Below are 11530 nucleotides of genomic sequence, written 5' to 3'. Positions count from 1 at the left end.
TATAGGGAGGAGGTCAGAGACCTGGCCGTGTGGTGGGATTGCGTACGGCCCAGTACATCCCTGGGGCCAAGCTTCCTGCCATGTAGGACCCCTATACCAGGCGGTGTCAGAGGAAGGCCCTAAAAATTGTCAAAGACTCCAGCCACCCTAGTCATAGACTGTTCACTCTGCTGCCGCACGGTAAGCGGTACCGGAGCACCAAGTGTAGGTCCAAAAGGCTTCTCAACAGCTTCTACCCCCAAGCCATAAGAACAGCTAATCAAATGGCTACCCAGACTACTTGCATTGCCCCCCCATTTAAGCTGCTACTATTCTTTGTTTATTATATATGCATAGTAACTAACTCTAACCGGTGCCCCCACACATTGACTGTACCAGTACCTCCTGTATATAGCATCGCTATTGTTATTTTACTGCTGCTCTTTAATTATTTGTTACTTTTATTTATTTTTTACTTAACTATATTTGACTTAACACGTATTTTTCTTAAAACTGCATTGGTGGTTAATGGCTTGAAAGTAAGAATTTCACTGTATACCTGTTGTATTCCGCGCATGTGACAAATACAATTTGATTTGATTTGAAGACACTGCCCGGGCAAACTCTGAGCCAGGAGTAAAATCAACTCATAAAAGTTTATCTCAACTGATAGTCACGACATCCTGCAAAGGGAAGATAGTGATGACGCTCATTGACATTGTTGCAAAAGATAGGGAATAACCAATGAGGCATCGCCAGCTGTGAACTGTATGGCACGTTTCATACATCCACAGTGAATGTGACTGTACATCAAATGTTGCGATGGTAAAACGTTTGATATAGTTTTCTCCTGACACGATCACGTTGCCTTCTCTTAATTATAGCCTAATATGTTTTCATAAATAACCTTTTTTTTTTTAACCAATTCTGATTATTGTTAACTGAATTTTGACAATATTACCATTATACTGTTACCAACCCTCGTCACTTCCCTTTAACAACTTTTAACTCCCGTTTATCAAATCACTTGCCAATAATGTTGCATACGTTTGAAAGTTCTAGAATTTTCATCGGACACAATCAAAGTTTACATAAGCTTTAGATGCTTTCAGTTGCCCAATTTACCAGCATTCCCGATTTAGGCTTTTTCTTTTTACAACGTGATGTTGCGCTCCGACGGGATAACATGAAATAGCATTATGTAGGTAATAGGTAATTAAATCATTGAAAGAAAAACGTGTTTATTTATTTCGTCTAGTCTTCATTAGCATTTAGGCATATCATGAGAAATCATTGTCAAAAGCGCAAGAGTTACTGTTGCATGTAGGTCTAGATTATTTATGGATTGAGCCTATTGAATTATCCAAACATTATTTGAACAACTCCAAAGCAATTGCATGTGGCACAGGAACCATTGACTTGCTTCATCACCAGTAAACCTGCTGATAACTCTTAACTGGTTAGGACAGCTCGTGTGGTTTCCTAAATATCTGTCAACTAGGTGGGACTGTTATGACTAAAGTAGCTTCATTCATCGCTTTTATTTTTACCCATTAGAGTAGGAGTAAAATGTAATGTATCTATTCTCAGCACTTTACTCTGAGAGCCTTTTGTGGATACCGGCTCAACAAAGAGTCTTAGAGTAGAAGTGCTGATCGAGGATCAGGCCCCGACCTGTCTACATCGTCTTATTCATTATGATCTGAAAGGCAAAACTGATCCTACATCAGCACTCCTCCGAGAGGCTTTGTGGATACGGCCCCTGATTTCACCCTATTCTACATACCCACGACAGAGCATTATAACCAGACTACTTACTAAATATACCTACACATAACCACACACTAGGAAACACCCACTGTACACCTCAAAATAGTTGACTTATCATAGCTGACTATTCACCCACACCATATTTACTGTTTGTCCACCATGATGGGTTTAACAATGAAGTCATTCTGTAACTACAGTATAGGACCTAAACGTAGACACATGCACACACACAAACATGATAACATTTATTTTGTGTTGTAGGTATGTGGTAGTAGAGTAGTGGCCTGAGGGCACACGCTTAATGTGTTGTGAAATGTATTGTAATGTTTTCAAAATTGTACAACTGCCTTAATTGTGCTGAACCCCTGGAAGTGTAGGCCCTGCCTTGGCAGCAGCTAATGGGGATCCTTCATACATACAAACAGTGGGGATGGGTAAACACTCCATGTTGAAAGTGTTATATTATCTGTGTGTGTGTGTGTGTGTGTGTACGTACCTGAGGGAGTGTATGTCTGTAATCTGTATCACCTCTCTTCCAGGATGAGGGTCCAGAGGTGCTGCTGGTGAAGGATGAGGGGTGTGAGGAGGGTCTGGGGAACCCTGAGGGGACCATGGTCATGGAGGACAACCAGCCTACACCTCCTCCTGAACCCACAGAGAAACCAGCTGAGCAGCACAGGACCACACACAGTCTCACTGAGGTGAGCCCACTGTGAACTACTGTCTGAATGGTATTAGGTCTGGGCCCGTATCCACAAAGCCTCTCAGAGAAGGGAGTGCTGATCGAGGATCAGTTTAGCCTTTTAGGTCATAATTATGATTAAATGGAAAGATCAGCACTCTTACTCTGAGGCTGTGTGGATACAGGCCCAGATGTTGATTAATTTTGTTTTAAGTGTGGGACCCTGCATTTGAATTACCCAACCATTTACGTGTCAGGTAATCAAGTCAACTAACATGTTTACATAGTACTCATAGCAATCCCTCATTGTCCAGATGCTCCATAGCGGGGTGCTCATGTCAGATTTCTTGATCCAACATCCTCTCACTCTGTATCTCTTACAGTCAGTAGACATGGAGGATGGGAAGCCTGATCTGCTGCTGGTCAAAGAGGAGACAATAGAAGACGGACCAGAGAGCATTGACCTGCTGAGTGGATTAAAGATGGGGGAGCAAGGTAAGGGAGAAATACATATAGCCTCCATACAGTAATAGATCTTCAATGGTAATACATATAGCCTCCATACAGTAATAGATCTTCAATGGGAATAGTGATGCACCTGACAAATGTTTTTATTAAACACACATGAAACCTTATGATTACTTTATTTCTAAAACAATAGCAATACAATTTGTATGAAATTCAAAAACAAACAATACTATGTATATCAACATGACAGTCATATCATATCACCAGGCAAATAACACACACAAAATCCATGTATATGATTTTTGTTCTGTTGTCATGTTTGTTAAGTCTGGATTGTAACATTTGCCTGTAGGTGGTTTGCTGGAGGCTAAAAGAGGAGACACGGTGGCCATATTGGATTCCCAGACTGGTGCAGCCAAGAGCCCAGAGGATGACATCACAGAGCAGGCTGGGGCCAAAAGCGACATAGTGGAGATCAGTGGATGGGACAGCGTCTTCAACTTCAGGCTGGGGAACAACACTGTTAACCACAACCAGAAACAGACAGTCAAACGCAAAACAACAACCAAACTTAGTCTCCATGACAACAGACTGGCTGAGACCAGGACAAGGTTTAGATTTGGTCTGCGGGGACGGGGAGGTGTCAGTATGGGGCGGGAGAGAACAGACTCGGCTAGCGATGCTCCATCCTGCTCCTATAGTTGTGATTCAGAGAGACAGATGGCGCCTCAGGTTACCCCACAAACAGGTGCTGCCTTCAGCCAGCCTTCTATAGGATCTATAAACTGGAACATGGACCCTGCGACAACACAGACACTCCCTGGCCTTCATCCTCCTCACACTCTCCTTATGTTAAACCAGAACTCAGACAATGCCAGTGCCTCAACACTAAATGGCTACACAAGCCCATTGACAAATAACAGTAGTAGTGACGCTATCAGTAGATCCGGTGGCAAAGAGAAGTGCTTCCCATGTTCATTCTGTTGGAAAGTCTTCAGTTTCCGCAAACAGATGGAGAGCCATCAGAGGATGCACACGGGGGAGAAACCGTTTGGCTGCCACCTGTGTGAGAAGAGGTTCTCCCACCAGCACCACCTGAAGAGGCACCAGCGGGTCCACACAGGGGAGAAACCCTACAGCTGCCCCCAGTGTGAGAAGAGGTTCTCCCACCAGCACCATCTGAAGGCGCACCTGAAGGTCCACACGGGAGAGAGGCCATTCACCTGTACGCACTGCGGGAAGAGGTTCTCAGAGAGGAGCTACCTCAGGATACACCAGCAGAAAATGCACATGGCCCATGTATAGAGTATAGTGACATGTAATGTAGTACTAGTTAGTTAGTTAGTTTAGTTAATTTTGTTGGTTTAGGATGTAGTAGGGAACTGGATGAGGTGAACTGAGAAAAGAATGAGTATGATGAGGCAGAGTAGATGATATAGTTGGTGGGATGGTGTCTGTAACAATTCTTCACTGATGTAAAAGTGACAACCTTGTCCTGTTGTTTGATGCTGGTGTTTTATGAGGAAATGATAGTGCCTTAATTCAGGTTTACTTGACCTGAAGTAGTGAAGCTGTGTGTAATGTTATGTTGAACCTTTTCCAAGGCATTCTAAAATTCATTTGATCAAAGCGAGGGTATCAGATAAAAGTTATTTTACTTGTCACATGTATAATTGTGTGCAATAAAAGTGCTGCACTTCACATTGTGAGTGTATGACCATTTTGTTTAAATGAACTACAAAATTTACTCTGTGCTGACTGACTTGGTTATTTTTGTGTCATTTCGGGGACTGAGTTTCCCTTACCTAAGTGGAACCAAAACAATATACTTCATTCTTGAATCAACACAAACATTTTTCATATTAAACTCCAATGGTTTATCGTGGAGAAATTACAAGATTATGTTCATACTTATGTCGTATAAAGACTCATTTTTCATCAAACAAATTATCATTGCGGAGCTAATGTGATGTAGTAAAGTAATTGAAATATGTTGCATGAGAAAACATAATCCGCTTTTATTAAAAGTCTCCCTCCTGTCAGGAGTGTGACAGGAGTCGACGTAGAGTGAGCATGAAGGGAGATCTGTTCCAAACTTCTTTCATGTTGCTGGTTGACAAATGGACAAGACATAATGGGTGGTAAAGGTGGTGGCGGCCCAGGTGAGACATTATCATGGGCCATCCACTTTGAAATATGAAGCTATCTGAAAAAGAACCAATGAAGAGACACCAGGAGAATCAGTGCCTGAAGGAGGGGGGTTGGTTAACTGTGCCCATAAATGATTTAGATTTGTCTAAAATTGTTTATTTTGGGTATCAGGTTGATTGTAGAGGTCTACACACTGCTACATATATAGTAAATGAGATTAAGAATGCATTAAGATACTGATCTGTAATTATATGCATGATAAGAATATTAATACTAGAATTATAGGTTCATTATACTGTATGTTAATATAAATGCACATTCTGCCAATGTTGGTGTATGCCAAATTGAGGGTTTTCATCACTGAACAATGTCAATCTAAATTTGGGATGGATAATTCATTGGGTTTTGATTATGATTTGGAAATTGAATGATTTTTAAAACTGGACGGATTGATTGGTGAATGGAGAGGGTGAACTCTGATCCGGAGAGTGGAACTGATCCTAATCCATTTGATTTATATCCATTACCAAATTACATTTTTGATGATAATGATAATACTCAGGAACTGTAGCACGTATGGTGCTAATGGCACATAGAGTCTATAGGAGTGGCCTTATAAGTAGTGGAATCATGATGCTTGTTCTGGGTCATGTTCATTGGGCACCAATGCAATACATTTGACTTAAACCGGGATTCACTACCTAGATTTGTCCAACAAGATATGCTAATTTGAGTTCCTACAGATGGTATTATGGGGATGGAAATAGTTATTTCCACCCTGCTGAAAAATGGGAGTATGCTCAGTATCAACAAGATGATTTGTTTCATACTGATGAAAAATCTACTCTGATTTAGATTGCTGGTCATTTGTTAACGACAGTTGAAAGTTTATATCATTCCCAATGAAGAATAATTTTATGTTTAAGGTTAAAGGCCGTATCGCAAGCGATGAGTATTGACGCTTCTAAACGTTAAAACAAAAGCGTTGGGATTGTAGTTCACATGAGCCGGTCGTGGGCAGAGCTAACAGCTGCTAACTGTAGGGAGAAGGCAGAATACTGCAGAGAGTTTGAGACCTAGGAGCCCCCCGGTGAGTAGGCCTGAAGAGAGAAATCCACAGGGTGAGTTTAAGTAAGGTAGGATTTCTTGCGTTTATTGCTATGGTAATTAAATTGTACTGCACTGATGGGGTTTAAATTGCGGAAAATATATGTGGCAGTGGCAGCAGGACAGACATTTTTGGGTGTCAGAGTTTCCTCTTTGCAGAAGATCTACAGTTGGTTTTAAGAGAAGAGTTCCATTCTCCAAAGCTGTTGTATCTGGTAAGGCTAAAGTAGTGGGATAAGGGAGGTGTGTTTGTTTGTGTGTAGAGTTAGGTGGAGGTGCGATTTTAAAAAAAATCCTTTCCACTTTTTTCTGACAATGTGCAATTCACACTCCGACCTGTGAAAGGCAGCAATACGCAACACAACTAGTCTGCCGGAAACTCACACGAAGAATTAACGGAAGTGAACAGTGACCAAGAACAATTTCCACGTTAGTGTTTTATTGTTGTTATTTCGATGTTAAAAAAATGACTAATTTAACTGCACAGCATCACATACTTACCCCATATAGTGTTTAATTCGCGTTGGAGACAGGACTTTGTTGATAGACGTTATTTATGTATGTACCGCAGGTTAGTTAGCAGCTAACAATGGCAAACTGTGTGGTTTTTCACACTCAAATAGCCTCCATCATGGAGGTGCTGGCGAATGCAGCCGTGGCAGAGATCTGTAAACTCGTAGACGACGACTATGCAGTGCTTCGTTTAGAAATAACTCAAAGCCAGAAAGAAAACAGGGCATTACGAAGGAAACTACTAGAACTGAAGGTTGCACGGGAGCGCACAGAGAGAACAACGCGAGAGCGCGTCCTCGCCAGTCGTCCCAGTAGTGTCAAGATCCTCGACCGATACAGAGGAATGACAAGAGGTACATTTTGTAGAAAAAAGGCAGAGGCTGCGTAATTGGGTCTTGGTCAGTTTTTGGATAGAATGCAATAATTCCCCTGATTACTTAACTACCTTGCGCAAAGATACAATAGCATATTGTAACCAGATCCCTGATTTACTGATTTAATGTCTTATTATTTACTCATTGCAAACAATGTGGTACATGGAACATAATCAGCCTACATCAATCAATAAGTAGTACATAAAGTAGTTATAATAAGTGTTACCTTACATCTTTACCAATTCTAGATGGCGTCAATAGTGCACAATATAGCGTTGATCAATCACAGTAGTTCACCTTAGCACCTCTTTCCCCCCAATCACTGTCTCAGGTGAAGGACATCTAACTGGAGGCCACAGGAGCTTTGTGAAGCCAGTGGGACACAATACATGGAGAGATGACCAACCAATCACTGTTGAGGGGAGTGGATCCTCAACCCAGCACGTTATCGTTATAGAGGTTAGTGTAATAGTGTTGCATTGAAAATGTGTTACTATGTAAATTAAATATGGCCTGTTTATTTCAGAAAGGCTTCCCTCAGCTATTCACATGCTTACATGTACATCCTCATTTATCTTCCATAGGGGAGCTTGTGAGACTTCCCTACGACATTGTTATCCAATACAACTAGTTACCAGTAACAACCTCCTCTCTTCTTGTGTCAGGCTGCAGATGCAGAGAGTGCTGGTCTTGGGGTCAAGCAGGAGAGTTCTGAAGAAGAGGAGAACCAACGGCACAGCAGAGACGTCCAGACTGGATCCGCAGGAGCGCCCTCTTTAGCCACGGCAAACCCCACCGCCACCACGCAGCCCAATACCAGATGCATCGTCACAGAGGTCAGTGGAACGCTGAATGGCATCCGCAAGTCAGAGACCGACACAGAGACTTTAACCGTAACACAGAGACCAGAGAGCCCAGAGAGACTGGGCCTTGGACCTCTGGGCTGTCATCCTGCTCTCGGCTCAGATTATTTACTTTACGGTAACCCAAGCCTGAGGACAGTTCATTCCCATCGAGACGCAGGGGACGTGTTAGAAACTGGCAATGATCCGTCTTGTTCTTACTCTACAAAGATGGACCCTGGCAACATTCCCTTGGATTTAGAGACACAGACTGATCTGTCTAGAGGGGACTGGAACCAGTACAGTAGTAGTGTATACTCTGAAGGGTGCCTAGATAAGAAAGGGGAGGTTATAGTGGTAGATGAGGTGAAAGTGGAGGGCGACGTTCCTCCCACATGGAATGCAGATACTCACTTAGGAAATGGACTCTCACAGGGCAGAGATTTCTTAGATTACAGGGAAAGCTTAGAGACTAATCCAAATGTCGCAACCCACTCCCCTTTAAACGACCTCACGGATCGCAACCCAGTGTCCATGTCGATGCGGCCTTCTGATTCACACAGCCACGTCCTTTTTGATCAGGTATTGAACTCAAACGACAGGGCTAGAGCCCAGGCTCAGGGAGGGGGAGCCACATCAGGCAATAGTAAAGAGAAACGGTTCCTCTGCATGTTCTGTAACAAAGGCTTCAGCTGCCCCCAGAAGGTGGAGATCCACCAGAGGGTCCACACAGGGGAGAAACCCTTCAGCTGTACCCAATGTCACATGCGCTTTGCTGAGGCTGGCAACCTGAAGCGGCACCAGAGGGTCCACACAGGGGTGAAACCCTTCAGCTGTACTGAGTGTCATATGCGCTTCGCCCAGGCTGGTGACCTGAAGAGGCACCAAAGGGTCCACACGGGAGAAAGGCCATTCGCCTGTAATCACTGCGTGAAGAGGTTCTCTGAGAGGAGATACCTAAGGATACACCAGCAGAAAATGCATTCCACTCTTTAAAATAAAAGTTACAATTCCACTCGATAGCTACCTGGCTAGCTAGCTGTAAAGTTTACAAGTATCCCCACTAGCTGGCTACTAGATGACCAATATAACAGTTGGGCCTAAAGCTTTTTGTTGGGACCCAAGGCAAGCAACTCTTGCCTGTATCAGTATTGGACACTAGCTATAATGTGGACCAATACTTTTATAGCAATATAGCTACCTACTAATATAATGGCCCAATGTATTGCACATTGTTTTGATAAACCGTTTAGAATAAGGCAGTCAAATCTGTACCAAATGCATTGCCTATCAATTAGGGCTGGGCAATATATCAAATTCATTTGATTAATTTGACTTCATGTTTTTGTGCGATATTCCAAATGCCTGTATCGCATTTGGAATATTTTTTGTTTTGTTTTTCTGAGCGTTTATGTCCCCTTGTTCTCATGTTGTCTTTTTGGTTTCGTTCGCTCCTTCTGTGCTGTGCACCTTCCCATTTACACCAGAGATCGGTATATAACGACGATATGCTCACGTCTCCCCGCCCTAACAATGGGGGGAGTCGCCCCAAAGGCAGAATGGCATTGGGCTTATTTTGGACAGATTATGGTGAGAGTGAAACCTCTCGCTTTGCCTCTTTCTCCCAAGCCCCTCCCCCTATCACTCACAACAATAAAGATGAGAGATCACTTCTTCCTCTCTGACAAACGGTTTCAACTCGCTATTTGCATTTGAGGTTTGGTCCAACAGAATCGGTCATATGGACACTGAAACACATGGAGACATTATTTTACTGTTATAGAGGAGAAGGTAACCTTTCGAACCATACCAGACACGGCTAAAAACGGATATACCAATGAACAGTCATTCTGGGTAATGTATGCTCAGTTTGTCATGCGCATATTATGGTACCACGTATCGCTAGCAGCATTTTTGTCAAATAAAGATGGTTTTACTAGCTGTTTAGTCTGTGTTTTCTGGATGTGGAATAAGCAAAACAATTTATAAGGAATTGGCAACTTGTCATTCTGAGAAATAAGGTAGGCCACTTGACCTCAACATCTGAACAAGGTGGACAGACTGTTCAAACAGTTGGAGACGGACAGAAGGGTGTGTTCATAACCATCCCAACTGTTTTGCCTTGTTAGCTGAATTCAGAGCATGTGAAATTATACCTAGATCCAAGTTGGCTAAACTTGAAATATAAATAGTAGCTGGCTACTCACTAGCACGTGGGCTTGTGCTAGAGTGTGTTTGACACCAGTGTTCATTTTCTACAATACCTGCTACATTATCAGTGAATTTGAATTATGCAGTGTTCTGGTTAAATATGTAACAAAAGGGCATTTTCATAGACAGACTTGAAGCCAGATAAGTGATTATTGCAAAAAATCAGATTAAACTATTTTGATAAAATAATGAAAAGTATTAGTGGTTCTTATGATTGTGGAAGGCTTATATTTAGCCTAGGTATAACTTCACACGCTCTGAATTCAATAGATTATTAGAGACTGTTTTAAATGAAGTCTATTTGACCTTTTAAATTGTACAACAAAGCTTATTTAGAACATTTAAAAAATATATATATATACACACTGCTCAAAAAAATAAAGGGAACACTAAAATAACACATCCTAGATCTGAATGAATGAAATATTCTTATTAAATACTTTTTTCTTTACATAGTTGAATGTGCTGACAACAAAATCACACAAAAATGATCAATGGAAATCAAATGTATCAACCCATGGAGGTCTGGATTTGGAGTGACACTCAAAATTACAGTGGAAAACCACACTACAGGCTGATCCAACTTTGATGTAATGTCCTTAAAACAAGTCAAAAGGCTCAGTAGTGGCTCAGTAGTGTGTGTAGCCTCCATGTGCCTGTATGACCTCCCTACAACGCCTGGGCATGCTCCTGATGAGGTGGCGGATGGTCTCCTGAGGGATCTCCTCCCAGACCTGGACTAAAGCATCCGCCAACTCCTGGACAGTCTGTGGTTGCAACGTGGCGTTGGTGGATGGAGCGAGACATGATGTCCCAGATGTGCTCAATTGGATTCAGGTCTGGGGAATGGGCGGGCCAGTCCATAGCATCAATGCCTTCCTCTTGCAGGAACTGCTGACACACTCCAGCCACATGAGGTCTAGCATTGTCTTGCATTAGGAGGAACCCAGGGCCAACCGCACCAGCATATGGTCTCACAAGGGGTCTGAGAATCTCATCTCGGTATCTACTGGCAGTCAGGCTACCTCTGGCGAGCACATGGAGGGCTGTGCGGCCCCCCAAAGAAATGCCACCCCACACCATGACTGACCCACCGCCAAACCGGTCATGCTGGAGGATGTTGCAGGCAGCAGAACGTTCTCCACGGCGTCTCCAGACTCTGTCACGTCTGTCACATGTGCTCAGTGTGAACCTGCTTTCATCTGTGAAGAGCACAGGGCGCCAGTGGCGAATTTGCCAATCTTGGTGTTCTCTGGCAAATTCGCCAAACGTCCTGCATGGTGTTTGGCTGTAAGCACAACCCCCACCTGTGGACGTCAGGCCCTCATACCACCCTCATGGAGTCTGTTTCTGACCGTTTGAGCACATGTGGCCTGCTGGAGGTAATTTTGCAGGGCTCTGGCAGTGCTCTTCCTGCTCCTCCTTGCACAAAG

At 43.0% G+C, this 11530-nt stretch overlaps 2 protein-coding genes and 1 long non-coding RNA gene across 3 annotated transcripts; 2 read left to right on the top strand and 1 right to left on the bottom strand.

The window, feature by feature from the left end:
* Nucleotides 1-2870: 2870 nt before the first annotated feature.
* LOC112262395 (zinc finger protein 184-like) lies at nucleotides 2871-4600 on the top strand. The gene is made up of 2 exons (XM_042330574.1): nucleotides 2871-2926; nucleotides 3252-4600. The coding sequence occupies exons 1-2, from the start codon at nucleotides 2914-2916 to the stop codon at nucleotides 4202-4204; spliced, it is 966 nt and encodes a 321-aa protein (XP_042186508.1). The 5' UTR covers nucleotides 2871-2913; the 3' UTR covers nucleotides 4205-4600.
* A 295-nt stretch (nucleotides 4601-4895) lies between these two features.
* On the bottom strand, nucleotides 4896-6780 carry LOC121847812. Its single transcript, XR_006084676.1, has 2 exons — nucleotides 6659-6780; nucleotides 4896-5105 (listed from the first exon to the last, which is right to left on the bottom strand). It is a non-coding gene; the product is annotated as an uncharacterized LOC121847812 (long non-coding RNA).
* LOC112261349 (transcription factor Ken) lies at nucleotides 6523-9825 on the top strand. Its single transcript, XM_024436616.2, has 3 exons — nucleotides 6523-7023; nucleotides 7376-7503; nucleotides 7710-9825. The coding sequence occupies exons 1-3, from the start codon at nucleotides 6747-6749 to the stop codon at nucleotides 8880-8882; spliced, it is 1578 nt and encodes a 525-aa protein (XP_024292384.2). The 5' UTR covers nucleotides 6523-6746; the 3' UTR covers nucleotides 8883-9825.
* Nucleotides 9826-11530: the final 1705 nt, after the last annotated feature.

This window comes from Oncorhynchus tshawytscha, linkage group LG11, assembly GCF_018296145.1.
Source record: "Oncorhynchus tshawytscha isolate Ot180627B linkage group LG11, Otsh_v2.0, whole genome shotgun sequence".
NCBI classification, from domain to species: domain Eukaryota; kingdom Metazoa; phylum Chordata; class Actinopteri; order Salmoniformes; family Salmonidae; genus Oncorhynchus; species Oncorhynchus tshawytscha.
The sequence above is the reverse complement of the archived record's forward strand: the minus strand, read 5'-3'. Positions and strand labels throughout refer to the sequence as shown.

What these genes read in the sequence shown, in the direction of transcription:
- LOC112261349 (XM_024436616.2), top strand. Translation starts at nt 6,747, where the DNA reads ATGGCAAACTGTGTGGTTTTTCACACTCAAATAGCCTCCATCATGGAG. An exon ending in ATACAGAGGAATGACAAGAG is followed by an intron (nt 7,024 to 7,375) that starts GTACATTTTGTA and finishes TCACTGTCTCAG; the next exon opens with GTGAAGGACATCTAACTGGA. An exon ending in AGCACGTTATCGTTATAGAG is followed by an intron (nt 7,504 to 7,709) that starts GTTAGTGTAATA and finishes TTCTTGTGTCAG; the next exon opens with GCTGCAGATGCAGAGAGTGC.